At 41.1% G+C, this 24,150-nt stretch overlaps 1 protein-coding gene across 1 annotated transcript; it reads right to left on the bottom strand.

The window, feature by feature from the left end:
- Positions 1-266: 266 nt before the first annotated feature.
- Positions 267-18,131, bottom strand: GARIN2 (golgi associated RAB2 interactor family member 2; the record flags this gene model as incomplete). The annotated part of the gene is made up of 6 exons (XM_082619059.1): positions 267-331; positions 3,258-3,286; positions 10,386-10,633; positions 13,754-14,288; positions 14,993-15,192; positions 17,973-18,131. The coding sequence occupies 6 exons, from the start codon at positions 18,129-18,131 to the stop codon at positions 267-269; spliced, it is 1,236 nt and encodes a 411-aa protein (XP_082475185.1).
- Positions 18,132-24,150: the final 6,019 nt, after the last annotated feature.

Below are 24,150 nucleotides of genomic sequence, written 5' to 3'. Positions count from 1 at the left end.
TGAATTGGAGACCATGGTCCCTAACTAGCCCTGCCCAGGAGTTGTGTGAACGTGAATCCGATGGGGTTAACAGAAACAGTGATTTATTTTACTGCCATGGGAGCAGTTATTATTCTGTCTCCTGCCTAGAATGGAATCAGATTTACAAACTCACTTTCCATCTACATTCAGTCTAAATTCAATGGGACAAGGGATTAAAATTCTACTAATCTTTGCTTTTCTTGTGGTGAAGAGTGTTGAGTGTGAAAGGGGAAGAAAGAAGTGATTCAGAGGAGTGTGATAGGGGGAAAAGAAATGCTAATCAGAGGGAAAATTGAAAAACTGTACAATCCTAAGTAAGGAAAAGTGAGAAGATATAGGAAAGGAAAGCGGGAAGAATGAGAAAGTGCATGAAAGACAACAAACAGGGAAAATAATTAATACTTTGTGAAAACTGCATGCCAAATGTGTATACTGTACCATCTTTGTGATTTAACAAGCTCAGGAGTGGAATTTTGCTGCACGTTTGCTGTATCTTTCCTCAGCTCCTGATTTCCAGAGCCCCATTTCAAGCTGCCTGATAAATTTACATAGATGGGCCACCAGGACCACAAATATGAGCTAAGAAAATCATAGCAGCAGAAAGGGCCTTGAGACAGCCAGTCATGCCCTCCTCATTCCCCCATCCATATGCACACACATTTGATAGCTGAGGAAACTGAGGCCCAGAGAGATTAAATGATGCGTTCATGAAACAGAGGAAGTGCAGTTAGAACTCAAACCTAGGGCTTTTGATTCTCAGTTCAGTGTTTCATAGCTGATTTCTTCACCTTTTCCTTCCAGATTTTCTTCTTTTTCCCAGCTTGCTTCATGGGCTCACTACCTCCTAGTCATGTTGCCTCCCAAACTCTGTCCTCCTCAGTCCTTTTTTTCTCGTGTCCACACAGGTAGTTAGTCATTAAAGTTTGTTGACTGTGTGTTCATGTCCTTATTCTCATCTCATTGCTTCTTGCCTGGCCAAGACTTTGGTACCCTTCACCTAGACTATTATAATGACATTCTGCCTCTAGCCTCTTCCAGCTTCTTTTACAGTCTTTTTTTTTTTTTTTTTTGCGGTACGCGGGCCTCTCACTGTTGTGGCCTCTCCCGTTGCGGAGCACAGGCTCCGGATGCGCAGGCTCAGCGGCCATGGCTCACGGGCCCAGCCGCTCCGCGGCATGTGGGATCTTCCTGGACCGGGGCACGAACCCATGTCCCCTGCATCAGCAGGTGGACTCTCAACCACTGCGCCACCAGGGAAGTCCCCAGCTTCTCTTAGAGACTGCAGAGTATTCATCCTAAAATGTAATACTAATTTTGTCATTCCCTTGGCTTTCAGTGACTCCTCCTTACCTACCAAGTAGTACTTTCCAAACTCCTTAGTGTGGATTACAACCCCCATGACCTGGCTCCTGCCTTGCTTTCCAGCTGCCTCTCTCACTACTCCTAAATTAAACATGCCCAGCCCTGTCTCATCCCTTTGATTTTGCCCACACTGTTCCTTATATCCAGGATATTCTTGTTTCCCCTTTCCTAACTCAAAGACTGCCTCCTTTGTAGAATCTTTCATGATTTTCTCTCTTGAGCTAAAACTAAGTTCTCCACTTTTCTCATATAGGGCCTATAACATTCCTATTTATGTTATTTGTGCACATGTCTTGAGGCCAGGTAATAGGTCCTGTTATTTATTTTTAATCTCTCCCAGAGCCTGTCACAGTGCCTCATATATAATAGATAGGCAATGAACGCTTGTTCAGTTGAACAAAATTGAGTTTGTGCCAGAAGACAGGTAAAAGAATCAGTCACATATAAGATGAAAATAAAAGTATCAATGTCCTACATTAATTTCAAATTTCCATGGCTAAAATAATGAGTGCTTCAGAATGTACAAAGAATGTACTAATTATATGTTCCTGTACTAATTATGTATTAGTGGTAAGGCTGTTGTTAGATTTATCCTTGTCTTTAGAAAATAAGAGGAAAATGTTTGCCAGTGTAGGATATCTCTGGAATTTTTACAGATTTGATTTCTTTTTGAAATAAAATTTGGGATAGAAATTGATAGATGAAAATTCTATATATTGCGAAGAAAATTTTGTATTTTTCTTATAAACTATGATAGCATTTTCCTACATTTTTTTCAGGTTTAATACTGTAGATTGGAATATAGGTAAAACCACATTACAGTGAAGTTCACCTGGTATTTTGGACACTAAATTCCAGTGGGAAGGCCCAAAGACAAATCCCGCTTGTATAAATAGCTTTCCTGTAATCATTTGCTTTTTAAAAATTTTATTGAGCTAACATTTATTTATAACATTATATGAATTTCATGTATACAACTTTATATTTCTACTTCTGTATATCTTACAATGTGCTCCCCACCAAAAATTTATTTTCCTTCTGTCACCATACACTTGTTCCCCTTTACCCATTTAGCCCTCCCCACCAATCATTTGCTTTTTTTTTTTTTTTTTTTTGGTAGGACTCTTGCAAAAGTGACTAAAAATGTCTTTAAGTGTTTTCGGTATTTTTTTCCTCTCCATTTACATTTAGTTAAATGTGCTTCTGTGTTCCTTCCATGATGTTCTTTTATGTGCATGACTGGAGCTGAGGCCTATTCTACCCCCCAGAAGTTAGACAGTAACTTAGAAGTGGGTCAGCAGCAAGTAAGGGGAGAAATCTTCACCGGTGCCTACAAGACAGCCTCTACTTCAAGCACTTGTTACAGGTTAAAGATCCCGAGACATGGAAATATGTAAGGAAAAAACTGCCAGAAAAAAACATTAAATGGTATCACCTGACAGCGAAGCAGAAGCCAAAGACGTAAGCAGGAAGAAAAGAGGGGCTAGGTGGTTTTAGATTTACCAAGAAATTGAGTTGTGGATAAATTCCCTTCCAAATCAGCAGGAATAAGAGTCCGTATCATGTTCAGGTTCCGCCCGCAGGGCTACCTTGGGAGTGGTTCACACCCAGTGAGTTAGACATTCAGGGAACTAGGGAACTCTATCAGCACAGAAAAAAGCAAAGTGATGCCTACCACTTGAAAGATAGCATGAATATAGTCTTTGAGGCAGTTTCTGCAGGATAGGACTCTCACAATGGAGCAAAGGCAGGAAAGGGAATGCATCAAAACATCTAGCTGGATTCCTTTGTTCTTAACTATTCTGTTCTAGGACCCAGAGGTGACTGCTTGATACCAGGGATCACAAAGAAATGTAGTGGAATTTGTTTCATACCTGAAGTGTCTGAATCAGTTCTCCTGCTCCTGTAAAAATAAATAGCACACTTCAAAGTTTTGCCAGTATAACCACAAATACTTAGAAAAGAACTACTAGGTATGAGATAATCATTCTCTAAGTACTTTGTAGGTAGTAATGAAACATATTTAGCAAGCCAAGGGTATTATTCATTATAATACATCTTAGAGTAAAATTACCTAAATTTTTGTAACATGTAAGCTATCCAACATGTAAAAGCTGTAAAAGTGAGTTGTATGTAATTACATATAACCTATTTTTATTGTAAGTATCACCTGTCACTCAGTGAGGCTGTGACCATCCCTGTCCTGCTACTTCTCGAGCCCCTGAAAATTCATTTGAGGTTGAGACTCCAAGAAGCTAACTGCTGCTGCTCTGGGGCTTCCGTAAACAGAGTCAGCTGTGTTGGGAATATAGGCTCTCATAGACACGTGAGGTACATTCTGGAATGGATGGGTGACTGGGGTTACAGTGCCTACTCTGCTAGCTCTTCATCACAATCTGTATGGCCCTGATGGGAATCTTGTAGGTGAATAACATACCCAAGTGTTTGTCCAAGTTAATACACTTCTTATGGTTTAGTGGATAAAATAGGAGACTAGCTGTCAGTTTTTCAGGCTATTTCACTTTCAGAGATGTCTTTGGATAAAGAAGTTTGTTTTCTGCATGCCTGATTTTTAAAATTAATATCAAAAAATACTTATTTTCGTAACCTCATTCACATGCTAAAATATAAACTTGTCAGTTAATTTTCACCAAATCTTTGTTCCTTGGCTACATTTCAGTAACTCTTTTGGAAGTATTGCTGTTTGAGTAAAAGGGTTTGCGAATAATAATTATCCTTAGATAACATTTTCCCAGATAAATGTGCAAAGACATAATTCTGATCCATTTAAGAGGTCTGGCAAATCCATGCAGTTCAGGTTCTACAATGGATCTTAAGGTTAAATTAGTAATTTTCTGAAAAGTTTGCAAACAACTACTCATGTACCAAGTAGGTCTGGTGATTTAAATAAGGTTGAGTTTAATGATAAAAGTTTTCAAGAGACTGAGAAATATCAAGAAAGTGTACTTAAAAACAAAATAGGTGCAAATTAAAATAAAGCCTGCCATTATCCTCTTTAAAACAAAGGGAAGAGTCACAGTAGCACTATTACCAAGGTATGAGAAGGAATATAAATGCTTTATAAAGTAAATCCTTCACTTCTAAAGCACCTAAAATGACATTATACAAGTCTCCAGCGTCTTTCACTCATCTAGATTTAAGTTGCTCAATTTACATTTTAAAGACCAATGAATCTAAGGGCAAAATATTCAACGACGTCATTGTTTAATTTTTTTCCCCATTGTTCCAAAGTATACGGTTAGAAAGTGTCACTGAAATCCATGGTCTTGGAGAAGAAAAATGAATATATACTAGAATTTATTTATCACTCTCACAGTGTCCTGACTTAATCCTGCAATTGTCCCAGGATTAAGCATCAGTGAATCCCATTCTGTTCTTTGATCTTATCACATCTTTCATTTATAATGAACATTCTCAAATTAGGCTCTAGCTAGTAAATAAGTTCTTGATGTAAATAGGCAATAAAATATAATTTATGCTTGATTAAATTGGACTTAAGAGGATTAGTTAGAACCAAAATTTGTTTTTTGCTTTGTTTTTATCTATCTCTTTCTTTCTCTACAGTAGGGTCAGCAGCTAGATCACACAGGAAGCTGAGAGACTGAAGGGCAGGGCCTGGAAGAGTTTGGGATTTGCTAACGAAGATCCTTTTCAATCTTTAAAATTCTAAGATTTTTGCTATTTATATAAGCATTCATTTTCTCATCATTTCTAATAGTGGTCATAATAGTGAGACTAACAAAATTTTGCACCTGCAGATCATTTTTCAACCTAAAAACTTAAGTTCTCTCTAAAATTTTTTTTTTTTTTTTTTTTTTTTCGGTACGCGGGCCTCTCACTGTTGTGGCCTCTCCCGTTGCGGAGCACAGGCTCCGGACGCGCAGGCTCAGCACCCATGGCTCACGGGCCCACCCACTCCGCGGCATGTGGGATCCTCCCGGACCGGGGCACGAACCCGTGTCTCCTGCATCGGCAGGCGGACTCTCAACCACCGCGCCACCAGGGAAGCCCGTCTACAATTTTTAATATTTAAAAAAACTGCTAAGAGCTTATCTAATGCTCAGAGGACTTTTAGGGTAGCAAGACTGTTCTTTATGTGGATACGTGTCAGTATGCATGTGTCAAAACCCACAAAACTGTGCAACACAGAGAGTGAACATTAAACTAGGGACTATAGTTAATAATAATGTATCAATATTGTTCATTAATTGTAACAAATGTACCACACTAATGCAGGTGTTAATAATAGGGGAAACTGGGGATGAGAGGAGGATGAGGACGTGGCAGTGGGGTGGGTATACGGGGCTGTATGTACTATCTGCTCAGTTATTCTGTAAATCTAAAACTGTACTTTAAAAAAGTTTACTAATTATTTTTTTTAAGTTTTTTTTTTAAAGGCATTAACAGTTAATCCAGTGCTTCAGGGCATCTATTATTTGCAAAAGAGCAAGGAAAGAAGTTGAAATGATTTAAACAGTTAAACTTGTTAGATTTTGAATCGTGTGTTTCTGAAGACTTAGACAAGGGCAGGACAGAATTTGAGACATAATGAATGAAATAAAGCAGAAGGAAGATGTCAGAATGATCCAACCTGATTAATTATTATTTAGGACAAATTGCTAGATTGGATGGATTCACTTTTACCTCATTTGTTTTTTAGAAATCTTATGCTTTTCTATGAAAGTCATACTCATACACAGCAAAAGATATATTTTCTATTGAGTGGCACCTGCCTCTATACATTTGCCTCTTACATTCTTTGTTTTTCTCTCACTACTTCTGACAGATGATTGACTACTTTTTAAATCTCCCTTCCTGGGCTTCCCTGGTGGAGCAGTGGTTGAGAATCTGCCTGCTAATGCAGGGGACACGGGTTCAAGCCCTGGTCTGGGAGGATCCCACATGCCGTGGAGCAACTGGGCCTGTGAGCCACAACTACTGAGCCTGCACATCTGGAGCCTGTGCTCCGCAACAAGAGAGGCCACGATAGTGAGAGGCCCGTGCACCACGATGAAGAGTGGCCCCTGCTTGCCACAACTAGAGAAAGCCCTCACACAGAAACGAAGACCCAACACAGCAAAAATTTAAAAAAAAATAAAATAAATTAAATCTCCCTTCCTTCTTTCTCCTCTAACACATCAGACTTCCAATAGTCCTCCTGGGCATTATTTAGTTCCACTGAAAGAACTCAGTGGTTACCATCAAGAAATAATAGATCAGTGTTCTGAGGGAAATTTCTCTATTTCAGCTACTTCTCCACCCTTAATCTGAAGCAGGAAAGTTTCTTCCATCTGGCAAATAAATAAATAAATAAAGCATTCCATCTGAAAGCAGCAGAATACACATTCTTTTTAAGTGCATATGGAACATTCTCCAAGATAGATCACATGATGGGCCACAAAACAAGCCTCAGTGACCTTAAGAAAATTGAAATCATATCAAGCATCTTTTCCTACTACAATGCTGTGAGCTTAAGAAATCAACTACAAGAAAAAAACTGCAAAAACCCACAAATACATGGAGGCTAAACAATATGCTACTAAACAACCAATGGATCACTGAAGAAATCAAACAGGAAATTGAAAAGAAATACCTAGAAACAAATGAAAATGAAAATACGACGATCCAAAACCTATGGGACACAGCAAATGCAGTTCTAAGAGGGAAGTGTATATCAATACAATATTACTTCAGGAAACAAGAAAAATCTCAAACAACCTAACTTTACACCTAAAGCAACTAGAGAAAGAACAAACAAAATCCAAAGTTAGTAGAAGGAAAGAAATCATAAAGATCAGAGCAGAAACAAGCGAAATAGAGATGAAGAAAACAATAGAAAAGATCAATGAACTAAAAGCTGGTTCTTTGAAAGGATAAACAAAACTGATAAACCTTTAGCCAGGCTCATCCAGAAAAAGAGAGGGCTCAAATCGATAAAATTAGAAATGAAAAAAAAGAAGTTACAGCTGACACCACAGAAATACAAAGGATCATAAGAGACTACTACAAGCAACTATATGCCCCCAAAATGGACAACTTAGAAGAAATGGACAAATTCTTAGAGAGGTACAATCTCCCAAGACTGAACCAGGAAGAAATAGAAAATATGAACAGACCAAACACAAGTACTGAAATTGAATCTGTGATTTAAAAACTCCCAACAAGCAAAAGTCCAGGACCAGATGGCTTCACAGCTGAATTCTATCAAACATTTAGAGAAGAGTTAACACCTATCCTCTGAAGCTATTCCAAAAAATTGCAGAGGAAGGAACACTTGCAAACTCAGTCTATGAGGCCACCATCACCCTGATACCAAAACCAGACAAAGATACCACAAAAAAAGAAAATTACAGGCCAATATCACTGATGAACTTAGATGAAAATATCCTCAACAAAATATCAGCTAACCAAATCCAGCAATACATTAAAAGGATCATACACCATGATCAAGTGGGATTTATCCCAGGGATGCAAGGATTTTTCAATATTTGCAAATCAATCAGTGTGATACACCACATCAACAAATTGAAGAATAAAAGCCATATGATCATCTCAATAGATGCAGAAAAAGTTTTTTTTTTTTTTTTTTTTTTTTTTTTTTGCGGTACGCGGGCCTCTCACTGTTGTGGCCTCCTCCGCTGCAGAGCACAGGCTCCGGACGCGCAGGCTCAGCAGCCATGGCTCACAAGCATAGCCGCTCTGCGGCATGTGGGATCTTCCCGGACCGGGGCACGAACCCGTGTCCCCTGCATCGGCAGGCGGACTCCCAACCACCGCGCCACCAGGGAAGCCCGCAGAAAAAGTTTTTGACAAAATTCAACACCCAGTTATGATACAAACTCTCCAGAAAGTGGGCATAGAGGGAACCTACCTCAACATAATAAAGGCCATGTATGACAAACCCACAGCTAATATCATGACAATGGTGAAAAACTGAAAGCATTTCCTCTAAGATTAGGAATAAGACAAGGATGTCCACTCTCACCACTTTTATTCAACATAGTTTTGGGAGTCCTAGCTATGGCAATCAGAGAAGAAAAAGACATGAATTGATTTTTTTTTATTGGGGTATAGTTGATTTACAATGTTGTGTTAGTTTCTGCTGTACAGTGAAGTGAATCAGCTATATGTATACATATATCCCCTCTTTTTTGGATTTCCTTCCCACTTAGGTCCACCACAGAGCATTGAGTAGAGTTCCCTGTGCTATACAACAGGTTCTCATTAGTTATCTATATGAATTGATTTTTAATATATTTTTTTAATCCAAACTTCAAAGCTCTTGGTCATATAGGAAAAATTTCTGAAGAAGCCTCCCTTGAGTTTGAGCTGATTGTTCTTCCTATGGCTATGAAGGGGAATCCTCATTTTGGCTCTGGCGCCTCAGGAGAAGCCCTCACAAGCCTTGCTCAGCCCTTCTTTGTACCTAGGACTGGCTTCTCATAAGGCAACAGTTCTCAAACCTGATTGTACATTTGAACCACTGGGAAGCCTATTACAACACAAAATGCTGAGACCATCCCAGAGTTTATGATTCAGCAGGGTGGGGGTGGGCCTGAGAATTTACATCATTAACTGGCTCCCAGGTGATGCTGCTGACCAGCCACACATTAAGAACCACTGGTATAGAAACCCTGGATAGGACACGATGCTTTGCTTAAGCATACAACCAAAAGTATTGAAATTATAATCAAGACCCACCAACACCTTGGATCTAGAGGCCCTAGAATTGTGAGAAATGTGGCTGCCCAGGAGCAAAAGCAAATGTTACGCTGACTTCAAGGCTTAGGAATCCTCTAAGGATCATCCATAGTCCTTCCTTTCCCTGAACCCCTTCTTAGCTGGGAAAGAAGGTTAAGAAGAAAGCCAGTTTTGAACACATAACCCTCAGTCAATTAAGATATTTTGTTTTCTGTTTTTGTTTTTGTTTTGACAGAATAGCCAGCTTTCTTTTATCTACGCTGTTGGAAATGAAGTAATAGTGACAATAATGATCATTTACTGACCACCTAACATGTCCCATTTATAATTGTTATGCAGTCAGTCAGCTTGGAACTCTATTCCCTCAGAGCTCCACCCTCCCTTCAATCTCTGCCATTCCTCAGAGAAGCAGTTCCTGACCACTTTTATAAAATATCCCTACTCCCTCCTCAAATCCTTCTGTTACTTTTTGTTTTCTCGCAGCACATTCCAGCTGGCATAATATACTTTATTTGATTATTATCTATACCCTCCACTAGAATGAAACACTCCATGACTTGTTTTCAATGCTGTATTTCCAATCTCTAGCACATAGAAGGTGCTCAGTAAATATTATTGAATGAATGAATCAAACTTCTAAAAAGTTTGTTTCCCTGTTTTCCCCTGTTCCTTTTTATATTTAAAAAGAACTTAGACATAATTCATGACATTCCTCATTTTCATTTTTGCTAATATAGCATTTAGATCTCTATATTTTTCTCTGGTTTCTTATTAGCTGTTATTCCAGAATGATCATATTAATTTTTATCTTTATAATACCACAGTGTCTCTCACATTCATCTTGCAATTGGGTATTACAATTATAAAAATAGTTTTTCAGATTATTAAGTTATTCATTGGAAATGTAGAAAAAGGTAAGGGATATGTAGAGAAGAAAATACAGAAAAGTGTAAAGATAAAAATACCCATAATTACTCTAGCCTCTAACTCCAAAATGTGGACATCCTGATTCTGTTATTTTCTTCAGCACACACCACTGACACCAGGCAGATAGCCCAGGATGCTAACTGAATGGTGTGAGAAGTTGGTGTGAAAATAAAAATTAGACAAAGTTGAACGAAATGTGGATAATTGAGTTGATTATGTTATCATTCAATTACATTGTATGTATGTCTGAGAATCTTCAGCGAACAATGCCCTAGTTGCAGGGACTTGAAAGCATGCACTTATTTACATACTTCACATCTTAGCATCACTTGGCATTTCCCTGCCTCACATACCTGGATTCTTCAGCCTTGAGAGCTGTGCTTTTAGAGCCTGTTGTCCTTATTTCAGAGGGTCTATCGCTCATCTCTTTGGATTTATTTGTCTCACCTTCTTCTGGAGTCAAGGTAGTTTGCAAACATCTTTCACCTTCGAAAGTCAGCATTAGGTTTGAGATGGTGACATGTTTTGAGGATTCTCTAAACTCATTCTTAATTTTTGTATCTTGTAGACAACCAGCCTTCAGAATATTTTCCATTTTTTCCTTTGAAAATAACAAACGGCAGCAAATCAGGGAGCAGAAGAGCATCATACAGAAGCAGATGATTTAAGGAGCAGTAATCATTTCATCTATATTTACTGAGTGGCCTCAAGTGCACAGGCACCATGATGAGGGGGGTGAGCCTTGGTATTGCACAGCCATTGAGAAGAGCCCAGGCGGGTGCTGGAGGCTGGCGGCATGGGGACCTGACACAGCACATGCTAAAACTCATGTGGTCAGGGACATCAATGTCACCTCACACAAGAAAATTAGGACTCAGTTGCAGGACTTCCTCTCCCTGAATTGGCAGGAAAGGAAGGTTTTCTAGAAATGCCTCGACACCTGCTCCCCAACCCAAGGTTGCTCTTGATTTAAGAGCATCTAATAGGTGACAGGAGTTGGAGGTTCCTAGTAATACTAAAGAGTTTGTTTTTCAAAAGACTTAGAATCTAAAACTTGGTACCTTAAAATATCTCCCGTTCTAATGTCCTGGTTTCTGTTAATACACCACTTCTGTCACTCCCCGCCTTCCTTGGAATCTCTCTCAGGCCTCAGAGCAATAGGTCAGCTGGTCTTAAGGACTTTGTCTATCTGGGACTTCCCTGGTGGTCCAGTGGTAAAGAATCTGCCTTCCAATGCAGGGGACGCGGGTTCGATCCCTGGTCAGGCAACTGAGATCCCACGTGCCGCCGGGCAACTAAGCCTGCGCGCCTCAACAAGAGAGCCCGCGTGCTGCAAACTACAGAGCCCATGCGCTCTGAGGCCCACACACCACAACCAGGGAGAAGCCCATGTTCCACAACGAAAGATCCCGCGTACCGCAACTAAGACCCTATGCAGCCAAAAATTAAAATAAATAAATAATAAATCTTTAAAAAAAGACCCTGTCTCTCTGATGTCATTCACATCTGCACCTTCTTCCTCCCTTTGTCATTATGTAGTCCATCACCTCTATGGCTGTTCCTTGAAAATAATGCAATAACCTTCTTTAAAGCTAAAACATTTTTTCTGACAATGAAAGTAATGTATATTTATCATAGAATATTTAGAAAATCCTAAGAGATATAAAGTTAGAGGGAGAAAATTATTGCTTGCTTGATGCCACAGACCAGAAATAACTACCATGACACATTTGATTCCAATCTTTCTGTCCATTTATTTATTTTGGATGTGTCTGCTTTGTGGTCATATCCCACTTTTTTCACTTAATGATTTATTATAAAAATTTCCCCATGTTATTAAAACTGTGTAAAGCTACTTGAATTTTTCTAATTAAAAATTATTTTTATTGGAGGAAACAAAAAATTCAGAAATATATAAAGAAGAAAACATCAATTGCTTATAAAATTGCAATCTAGAAATAAACTACTGTTAACAATATGACTTTTCCCCCTCCTATTGTCTGTGTGTTTACATGCATTTTTATGTAATAAGGATCATATTCTTTACTTCATTTTTCACTCAGGTTTACATCATAAACATTTTTCCAAGTAAAGAAAAATTCTCCAACAATTTTAACAGCTACAGAGTAGTCATTCGTTTAACAAATATTTCCTGAGTGACTATGATCTTGCCAGTCACTGTGGTTGCTCCTGAATGAGATAAACATGGCACCTGACCTTTGTGGATTTAAATTCATTTAGCCATTTCTCTGTGGTGGATGTTTAGCTTACTTCCGTATTTTCATTATTTCATTTTTATAAACATGGTATAGATGTGGTATGATTAACATCTTTATAGCTAAATCCTCATTCCTATTGATGATTAACTCCTTAAGAAAGATTCTTAAAAGTGGAATCACTGAGTCAAAGGGTGTCAACATTTCTAGGTTCTTGACTCATAATGATTTCAAGAAAGTTTGTTCCAATTCTCACCCTACCATGAATCTTTACAAATTCCAAGGTGACCCCACCTTTACTAACACTGACTATTTTTATTCTTTTAATTAGCAGTTTTATAGGTGAAATTTTTTTCAAGTTTGCATTTCTTTGATTACTAGTGAGGTAAAACTTTTCCACTAAATTCATTAGCTAGCGTTTTCTTCTAGAAATGTCCATCTTTGTCCTCTGCCATTTTTCTGTTGTGGGCCCCACGGAGGTTTCTCAGCAGCAGTCTGCACACTGATCTCTTTACCTGCAATCCATCCTTCCATCAGACTAATCTTTTAAAAACACAGCTCCTTCACTCCCTTACACAGTGATTTTGTGGCTAAGGTTTGCCCAAGGACTGAGTCTACACTTCTTATTTTGGCATTCAAGGTTTGCAAGCAACTTTCCACCCTATATCCTAATATTTTCCACATATATTATGCTCCAGCCAAACTGATTTATTCTCAGATGTGTCTCTGTGTTTTTCCACTTTCTGGCCCTTTCTAAAGATGCTCACTTTGGGTATTTTATTTTCTTATTCCCACCTTCACTTCTTATTGAAATTTCACCCCATCCTTCAGTATACTTCATACTTTTGTGTACATTTAAACCTTAATATAGCCCTTGCATGATATTAGTATCCTCATTTGAGAGATGAGGAAACAGACTCATGTAGGTTCAGTGACTTGGCCAAACTAATATGCAGCAGGGCAAGATTCCAACCCAGGACTTCTGACTCTGATAACAAAGTTCCTTCTATCCCACCATAGCTTTCTGATACAGGGTTAAGTTGTATGGTATGGATGTGCACTGCCTGTTTCAGGGAACATCTTACAACTCTTTTACACCAGGGTTCAGGTATCAGAACTCATTATTAATATTAGGTTACTCAGAGTAAGTTCCATAGCATTTTATTTATTTATTTATGTATTTATTTATTTTGCGGTACGCAGGCCTCTCACTGTTGTGGCCTCTCCCGTTGTGGAGCACAGGCTCCGGATGCGCAGGTTCAGCGGCCATGGCTCACAGGCCCAGCCGCTCCACAGCATGTGGGATTTCCCTGGACCAGGGCACGAACCTGTGTCCCCTGCATCGGCAGGCGAACTCTCAGCCACTGTGCCACCAGGGGAGCCCTCCATAGCATTTTGATAATCGATGTCAGGTAGCTTACCAAAGAAGGTGAAAGAGAGTGATTATTAGAGAATGAAAGTCTTCTATGTCACATACCTTTTCCTAAGTCTTCTATGTCACATACCTTTTCCTCCCGCTTGGCCCTGAGTATCTCATCACTTTCAAACACCACTGTGATCCCTGAGCCCACTGTGACATTGCAGATGTCCGTGACTTCTGTGACTTCTGTGACAATTCTTGTATCTGGGGCCTCGGTGACCTCATTTTCTGGAATATCCGTGACATCGGTGACATCGGTGATGTCCGTGAATTCTGAGAAATCAGTGCTTTCTATGCCATTGATGGGGTCTGAACATATGTACAGGTGTGGGGTCTGTTCAGCTGTGAAGGCTGCAATATCCATGATGTCCATTGACCCTGTGATGTCTGTGCTGTTTGTGATTTCTAAGAGGCTGGAGACTTCTGACACTTTGGAAGCTTTGGCTTTCTCGTCATTCAAGAGGGAGATGAGTTCCACCCACTGATGGAATAGGGTGTCTTGTTTGCATGCAGGGGCACACAGCTGTAAGTAGTAGGCTTGGCCACTCACCAGCTTTACTTTGATGCGCATATTCTCAGCATCATGCACAGAAAGAGTCACAAACTGCAGAGGGAGAAACCTGCAGACAAATGTAAATATCATCTAGAGGCCTGATTGGAAACTATCATGAGGACTTTCCTTTTATAGCAGTTTGTGGCGTGAGACTCAGGACAACAGGCGTGTCTCTCTGACAGGCCTGGGGAGGGGCAGGCATGGGATGGGGCAGGACCTTCTTGTGGCCATATGTTCCCAGGTCTGGTTCTTAGCTTTTGAGGGTCAAAACTTTGATTTTTAGTACATGTAATCAGGCTCCTGAGGGCCATCTTGCCTGAATCATACTAAGACTCTAATGCACTAAAATATCAACTGTTTATTATTTATTTAGGAGAAGTTGTCCCATTTAGTTAATCCTGCAAGGTTGAGACTCAGAGAAGTTAGTGATTTGCTGTGGGTCCTACAGCAAGTTGGTGGCTTGAGACAAGACCAGAGCTAATTCTGATGGAAGTTGGGATAGGGTGGGGGGAATGTTCTAGAGAGGCATTTTATTATGAGCCTGCAGTTCCTGTTACTTAGGTTTAATTTTTGAAAAGTGAATGGCCTGTTTGACTTCCAGGTTGTCAAACTATCTCCCCAGACTTTAAGGATGTGACTCTCTCACCTGCAGCAGGGAGCACAAGTGAGATGCTCCCTTGGACCACTTGTCATCTGTGTTTCTAGTCTCAGCTCCTCAGGGGTAAAGCATGTTTTCTGAGAGGTCTTTAACCTCTTCCCTCTGTAACTCACCTGGTGAGCACCAGATTCTCTGGAGAAGGAGATGTCAGAAGACTTTTTAAAAGGGGTTCTGAATCTTTTCGGGCGGTGGGTGTCAGATGTGCCAACAGCATCACGTTGGGGGTCTTGAGGGTGGGACTGGAAGAGCAGATGCCTACAGTCACCCAGTTGGCTCGGTTATGAAGGTAAATGGATTCACCTCTCCTGTTGACCTGAGGCAGAGAACAGGAAGAGGAGTTTTCTGTTAAAGTGTGTGGCCCTGACAACCTCGTTTACCCAAGCAGTGTAGGAATAAAGGAGAAATGAACCATGATGCCTTTGTTCATGTGAATTCTTAGAGATATCACAGAGAACAGACAGACACAGTCTCTGACCTGTGGGGTCCACTGGGGAAGGCGAACATTAAACAAGTATGTCACTAAGCGTTGTTGTAAGTGTTACTGAGTATAAATTCAGGGTGCTGTGCTGTGGAGCACATCACAGAAAACTTGACTTGGGAGGAAGAAGGCAGTGGTGTGCTGTTAAGTGTGTAACTACTGTCTCTCAGGAGATACTCATAAGTTTATTATCAATTTCACTGGTATAAAAGATGAGTAGCACACAATTTACAGACAATGATATACCATACTCTTTATGTTAAATCCATACAACCAACTGATTCTCCCAGAAGTCAAACTTGTATCCATAACCTCAAGATAATCGTAAAATGTAGTAATATAATAGGAATGATGAGTTTTGAGTATTTGTTGCCTTTGTTTTTTTTCGGGGGGGGTACTTCTAAAAAACATTTACTTATTTATTTATTTCCGCTGCACCGGGTCTTAGTTGCGGCATGTGGGCTCTTAGTCACAGCATGTGGACTTCTTAGTTGCAGCATGCAGACTTTTAGTTGCAGCATGCATGTGGGATCTAGTTCCCCGACCAGGGATCAAACCCAGGCCCCCTGCATTGGGAGTGCAGAGTCTCACCCAATGGACCACCAGGGAAATCCCTTGTTGCCTTTGTTTTGAATAGTTTTATTTATAAGTTTATACAATTTAATTCTTAATGATGGCTGTGTTTAACAACTGACTTGTAAACTTCCTGAACACTTACCAATCGGCCAGCTCCAGCACACCCTCACCATAGGGTCAGAAAATCCTCCCCTGAGGAAGGGACCTCTAGCTGAGACCTGAACAATGTGGGACATAGACTGGCTGAGAATCTCTGCCAGTTGGAAGAGGAGGAGACTGGAAAGTGGGTAGACAGGGATGTGAAGGAAGCCAGAGAGGGGAAACACTTGGTTTCTCAGCTGTACGTTAACTGCTTCAAAAAAAAAAAAATGACTTAAAAGCAAATATATTTAGAAAGAGATTGTAGCCTACACTATTGATTACCTACCCAAAGCCATGCTCCTATTCTTCCGGATTAATGGAATTCTGGTTTTGTCCAGTATCTACCCCTCAGGGATGCTGCCCCAGCTGAGGAGCTAAATCCTGATCCACCTAAACTGTCATGGTGATCCATTCCATCCCCTGGCCAGTGATTGCTCTCAGCAGGCCCTGGCTGATGAGACACTACTGGGGGCCTCCTGGAGGCTCTGGGAAAGGGTTCTCAGCCCTCACAGACAGTTCAAGGATGAGACACATCCCTTCCGTTGCTGGCAGCTGTCATGTCCTGTTTGCATGTGATATTACGAAGGGAGTGAATTTGAGGGTGACAGAACAAAAAGAGACAACCCGGGTCCCTGATGACTCCCATGAGTGAGTTGATGTCCTGTGGTTCTTTCACTCTGCTTGAGATAATTGTTGTTCTTTTTTGCTCACAGTTGAGTCAGGAACCTTGATAACTTACTGCCAAAGACATACCGACCACAAGAGGTTGGGTGTGTTAAAGGGAATAACATATCCAGTTAAGACATGGGGCCATGTCTGATTTATAGAATACTGACTGCCTCTCCCAGTGTTCATTAGAGCTTGAAAATGGTTATTTGAAAAAGGTGCAGAAGTGTGAAAAATAAAATAAAAAGATTATTAGTAGGAAAGAAGCACACAGAAGGTAAAGAACATCAAATCACAGCAACACATGCGTTCTGGGGCATGACTTAAACGTTAGTGTTCTTTGAGGCATCCCCTCCCTCCTATGGTGTCTGGAAGTGAGGAGGTCTCCCATCAGTGCAGAGAATGTGTGTATGTTGTCGTTCCTGTCACTCCTTTGTAGAATAAGCCGAGGAGCTGCTTAAATGGGCGTTTCACGTTAGACTTGGTTGTGACATTTCCATGAAGTTTAAGGGTATGGCCCACACCATTTAACTCATTTCCCTGTTTCTTTGTCTGAATTTTTTTTTTCCCTTTGGCCATACCTCACAGGCTGCGGAACTTCCCCAACCAGTGATCGAACCTGCACCCCCCTGCAGTGGAAGCATAGAGTCTTAACCCCTGGGCCTCCAGGGAAGCCCCTGTCTGAATAATTTAATGTTGAATGTTTAGTGGAAAGTTAGAACTGCTCTCAGATGCATTGAAGTGTAGTTTCATTCATAATGTAGGTACATTTTTAGGAGAAGGAAACTTTTCTCCCTGACACAATTTGACAATTATATTTTACCTTCAGAACTAAGAACCAAAATGCATTTTAATCCCTAGCTGTGTCAGAGATATTAGTCTTTAAAATGTCTCCTAAGTTAAGCAGTTATCTGAGTGCTTTCCTGTGGCAGAATATTCTAAAAATGACTATAATCTCTTTGTGTAGTTTTGGGGAGATGATGATAGAATGAAAATTTCAGTAGACTTGGGACAGAATTTCTAGGTAAGAGTTTGTTGGGAAAATTTGAAATGAATTTTCCTTTTACATTATAATTATTTTAGGTTGTTTGAAGTTCCCAAATTATTCCTTTTAATTGTGTCACACATTCCCTTGCCACGTTAAAACAATTTTTCCAACTTTTTCTGTTGTCTTTGAGAAAATTAATTACCAAAGTTATTAGAACTTAATTCAGGGCTCAATTATTATTTACCTGGATAAAATTGCTTTCTAATATGGGAGGAGATACAAAAGGGGCATACTCTCCTTCATCCAACATATTTTGAAGCTCTCCTGGATCCTTGGAGTCTGGGACACAGATGTCATCTTGCTTGTCTATCCTCGTAGTAGACTTCCTGTTATTCTTCTTCATTGTGCTTATGTATAAACCTCAGAAAGTTGAAGAAATGGAAATACAATGAACAGAGTCAGAGAAAATCTAATATAATAATTAAGTCACCTCACTTATCCACTAATTCAACAAATTTTATCAATATCTATGACATTCCAGGGACCGTGGTGGGCACTGGAGATCCATGTGAATAAGACCAATAAGATGCCTGCCCTCATGCAGGTTACAATCTCTGGGGAAACAGTGAGTAGGCAAGAAGATGTTGGATGATAAGGGCTACAAAGATTCTGGATCAGATGCATATGATAAAAATTGTCTGCGGTGTGGGGCTGGCAACAGAAATTAGTTAGGGTGGTTAGGGGAGGCCTATCAGCATACATCCCTCCTCCCCAAACCATTATTTTCCATCTTCCTAATTAATGGTACCTCTATCCTTCCCAGCATGCACAGGCCTAAAGTCCTTTTCTGTAAGTAGGGTATACCACACTAACCATACTAACCTGAGACCACCTCTTCCTGACCATTCACCCATGACCAAGGCTTAGTGAACAGTGGGTATCTATCTAGTCACTGACAGCTGTACATCTCCTGCTGTCACTCTGGCTCTGGCTCCAGAAACTGCTTCAGTAGACACCAATGCCTCTACATCATTGGATTTTACCTTTCATCTACCAGAAATCACAGAATTCCAAGAAAGGGACAGGTCCTAGAATGCGATTCTGTTCAAACCTTCAAAAGATTACTCTTCCTTCTTCACAAACTCCATGCCAGTTAGGGGAAGGGTCCTTAATTGGCAAGCAGTAAGTTCTGAATGCTTATTTCCACCTCAGTCCTTTCTCAGAGATCCTTTTTTTCCTTTCCCTAGCCAAGCTAGAGGGTAGCAGTGAACATGCCCCATCTCTGTCCCAGCCAGGGCCTGGGACACAGAGACCACCGCTGCCTGCTATCCCATGAGCGTGTGACTCTGGGAATTCTCATCAGACCTTCTGCTGGTGACAACGCAGTGCCCCCCTTCAGTGCATCTTACACATGAATATAGGGAAAGTGAAATGACTCAAGAGAAAGTGAAATAGTCCAGAGGAGCCAAAATGTAAAAAGAATGAGACAAAAGAGATCATTCAGGAAAAAAAAAGAGAAAGAGATAAAACAACAACAATCAGCTGAAACAGAGATGATGGAAAATAATAATCAACGAAATATACTTAGTTCTTGCTTTGTGGCAGGCAATAATAGCTTTACATGCACTGTCTCATTTGATTCTAAAAGCACTATGAAGTAGCATTTTTAAGATGCTCATTTTATACACCATGAGGCTTGGAGAGGGAAAGTAACTTACCCGAGGTCACACAGCTTATAAGTCCCCACACCAGGAATCAGAACCTCATAGTCTGACTAGAGGAGCTTATGCCATGGCCTAAGGTTCAGTCCTGCCCTGAGTGTTTGGAAAGATGGATGTGAGAATCGGCAACGGTGCAAGGGGTCAGGATAGGTCAGGACGTATGGGAAAAAGGAAAAGGAGGGTGAACCAGAGACAACAGATGGTGCCTTCCCCTACTTCCTATTCTCTTCCCTTCCTGAATAATTAGTCCTAAATCCATTAGCTGGGAAAAAGGGAGGCAGGACTCTGTAATGGGGGGAGTGAGGAGCCACAGCTCAGGACACAAGGGAGGCAAGAGGGCATCTATTACCAGGAGAAGGGGTGCAGCCCAGTGTAAGAAACCAGGGCTGAGCAGCCTGAGGAGGGGGTCCGAGAGGGAGAGAGGATGGTGGCAGAGATGGGTAATTGGTTCATGCAGGGGAATTGATCTAATAAAATAGGAGACCATGAGACTCTATGTAAATTAAAATTTCGATGAGGAACAGAATATGTAGTTCAAAGTACCTCTCACCAACATATTTATCAGTGTCAAGGGGAAAAAAGTAACTTTACAGCGAAGAAGCCGGGCAGACACCGTCTCAATGAAGTGATGAGTGAACACTCTCAGTAATGGGAAAAATCAAAATGATGTACCACCTTACAGGATGCAACGAGATGCACACATCATTCTGTGATATTCCTCCCAAAGACGCATGACCTGAATCCAATTATAAGGAAATAACAGACAGATCCAAATTGATGGACTTTCTACAAAATAACTGGCCTGTGGTCTTAAAAAATGTCAAACTAATGAAAGTCAAAGAAAGAGTATAGAGCTGCTCCAGACTGAAGGGGGCTAAAGAGACATGACAGTGATTCTGAACTGGATCCTTTGGCCATGCAGGCCATTACTGGGACAACTGGCAAACGCTGAGTGGGGTCTCGGGATTAGGTGGTGGTAAGAGGCAATGCTCCTGTTCTGGTTTTGATGGTTGTATTTTGGCTGTGTAGGAGAATGCCCTTGATTGTATTTGGGGATAATAGGGCAACAACTTGGCAAATTACTCTCGAAACCTTCAGGAAAAAAAGTCTTTGTATTGTACTTGCAATATTTCTGTTTGTGATTGTTTAAACATTTTAATGGGAATAATAATACAAGGAAAGAGGAAGGAAAAGATGGTATAGACCAGGGGTCCCCAACTCCCGGGCCATGGACTGGTACCAGTCTGTGGCCTGTTAGGAACCAGGCCGCGCAGCAGGAGGTGAGTGGCTGGCGAGCAAGCAAAGCTTCATCTGTATTTGCAGACGTTCCCCATTACTTGCATTACTGCCTGAGCTCCGCCTCCTGTCAGATCAGTGGCACCGGTGAGTTGTATAATTATTTCATTATATATTACAATGTAAGAATAATAGAAATAAAGTGCGCAATAAATGTAATATGCTTGAATCATCCTGAAAACGTCCCCCACCCCTGGTCCCTGGAAAAATTGTCTTCCATGAAACCGGTCCCTGGTGCCAAAAAGGTTGGGGACTGCTGGTATAGACGAGAGGTTGGAGGAGCGGAGGTGCATGAGTTCTGAGTGTTTGGCCATCAGTGCAAAAGACTGTATTTAGCCACTTCAGGATTCCAAGGAGAGAGCTTTGCAATAGCAATGAGAGAATCCTCACAGTGATAGGATGGTAGGAAAAAGGCACATAATGGCCCATTGCCATCTAGGTTTTCTCTCCTCCATGACGTCCAGCAGGACAAGGCATTTATTTTATCATCACTGAGTGACTGAGAAACAATGAAGCTGCCTTAGAGAATCAGAGGACACAGCAAGTGCTGAAAACATCAACTGGATTCTTTGGGGCCTAAATATATGGGGATCTCCTAGAATCTGACAAGAAATCACAAGAAAGGTGCATTTTTAGATGAGAGCAAGGTATGACAGAGGAAGGAAAGCAAAGGTCAGCAGCCTTTTGGTTCAGGGTTACCAGCAATATCACAGCAACTATTCACCCTTCACTTCCCAGAACAGCTGTGATTGCTTACACTTTTGTCCCTGTCAGCCCAGACTCTCTACTATCAGTTCACGTGTACCTGCTTGAGGTCTAGAAAAGCTGATCCCTGTAAGCAATGTCTTTGGTACAGCGTCATTCCCAGAAGAGGAAAGGAGAAAGAGAAAGCCTGGAAAGTGGAGTGAGTAGAAAGGGAAGGGAGAGAGAGACCAAGGGTGAGGGCGCATGTGACAGTGTAGCTCTACGTGGTCCCCCCCACCCCCATACACACCATCACCTCTTACCTCAACTCAGGGCCAAGCCACAATCCTCTTGGAGACAAAGTTTTTAACTCACTTCATTTTGGGCTTCCTCCTTTTCATGATGAAGTCTTCTGTGAAGGAGACAAGAAATGGAAAATAAAGCGTACAAAGGAAGAAAATTTCAATACTAATCCTTACTTTCATTTACTACATGAGGACCATGCCTTAAAAGGAGTTCCTCTAGGGACTTCCCTGGCAGTCCAGTGGTTATGACTCCACGCTTCCGCTGCAGGGAACACGGGTTCGATCCCTGGTCAGGGAACTGAGCGGCCAAAAAAAAAAAAAAATTTAAAATAAATAAATAAAAAGGCTTTTGCCCATGCTGAAATTAAAAAAGAAAAAAAAAAAGTTCCTCTAATTACACTAGTGGTCAGAAGGTTGCTGTCTATATTTGAGCTGAGCTGTTGGCAATGGTGCCAATCACGGTTTTTGGTGAGTGGAATCAGACAGTCATGAGTCCGTAGCCCATAGCTGGCCTGAAACTGTGAAATAAGTGAAATCCTGGGCTCCTATAATCATGAGGATATTTGATAATGTGACAAAGCCAGTAATATAGACTCAAATAACAATTGTGCAATGGAGGGTTGTAAGAAGCCTGGGTTATTGTCTTCCTATAAAGAGCCAGAGCACTCTATTCAACTCTCTCTACCATCCCAACTGGTAGTTGTGTATATGTATACACTTACATATGCTCATACTATTTTGTCACTAGTATGTAGTTCTCACACCGTATTGTGGTTGCAGACACTATAGACAATCCTTTTACCTCTCCATAAAATTCTGAAATAACCCCTTCAGGAATACCTGGGACCAGGTATTGCTCTCAGAACTCAAGTGCTGTAAGGCCAGTATGGAAACTGGTGTGGTGGGGATATAAAGAATCTGGAGTCAGACATATCCAGGTTCATATTTGGGCTCTGTCACCTGCTACTTGGTGACCTTGGCATGTTACTTAACATCCCTGAGCTCAGTTTCCTCATCTATAAAATGAGGATAAAGCCACCCAACTCAGGACTTCCCTGGTGGCACAGTGGTTAAGATTCTGCCTGCCAATGCAGGGGACACAGGTATGATCCCTGGTCTGGGAAGTTCCCACATGCCGTGGAGCAACTAAGCCCGTGCGCCACAACTACTGAAGCCCATGCGCCGAGCCCTTGCTCTGCAACAAGAGAAGCCACCGCAATGAGAAGCCTGCGCACCTCAATGAAGAGTAGCCCCTGCTCGCTGCAACTAGAAAAAGCCCGCGTGCAGCAATGAAGACACAACGCAGTCATAAATAAATAAATAAATATATTAAAAAAGGAAATAAAAAAAAAAACAACACCCGACTCAACTCAGTGTTGGGACCACTGGATGCACCAATGTATAAAAAACACTGAATAGCATGGCTATTGCACAGTGAGCACCTGTAGCCGCTTCTGCTGGTCCACCACACCTGACCCTGTGTCCAAAAGTATAATCCCCTCAGTGTTTGCTGGGCTGAGTTCCTTCCTGATCACTGTTAGTTTCATATTTCCCAAGTTTCATTCATTCTCAGGAATGAAGGAATTTCCTCAGCTTAAAAACTGCGAAATGGAGTGTGCCTTGTGATCACTCTCCACTGGCGGGGACAATTGCATGGTGGTTGTCATTTGGCTGTACCTGCATGGACTTAGTCATGGTTGTTCACATTAAATTATGTACATTGGTTGTACTGCATGGGTTGCATTTAATTGCCATTTAAAATGTGTTCCCAATGGGTACCTGAAAATCTTTTGTTGACACCTTCTGGTAAGATTGAGAAAGTTTCTGTATAAAACTTGCAGAATGCACATCAGAGGCTTGGAAGAAGGTCCAAGAGACCAGAGTGGAGCACTCCTCTAAGAAATGCACAGAGGATGAGGACACAGAGAGTGACAGATAAATATTGTGTGGAAGAATCCCAAGTAGTAAGAAAGCATTGAGTTATATAATTAGCTGCATTTTTTTCTTTCTCAGTGGTCCATAGTATAATGATGTATCTTATAATTGATAGATCTCAGATTTGATAAAACACAGTAGTCAACTCTTGCTCATCCACAAGTGGATGATAGAGTACACATTTTTGGGAAAAAGAATCACTTAACAAAGTGACAACATCCACATATTGGAGGGTATGTCTACTGTTCACAAACACACGCTACTCTGTATGTGCCCTGTGGCCCTTTCCCAGCACAGTCATTTATGTGGCTTCCAGAATCCCTGGATCTGAGAACAGTTCCTCCAGAGAGAGGATGATCTCCCAGGGGAGCAGGCATAGCTGTGGATCCAAGGCCACAGAGAGGGAGGAGAGAATGAGGAGAAGGAAGGGCTCCAGGGGATTGGTAACCAAGACCAGGCCTGGCCCCTCTTGTCCCCTTTG

Source organism: Mesoplodon mirus, assembly GCF_964341445.2.
Source record: "Mesoplodon mirus genome assembly, chromosome: 4".
In the NCBI taxonomy this organism is placed as follows: Eukaryota; Metazoa; Chordata; class Mammalia; order Artiodactyla; family Ziphiidae; genus Mesoplodon; species Mesoplodon mirus.
This window is presented reverse-complemented; position numbering and strand designations above follow the sequence as displayed.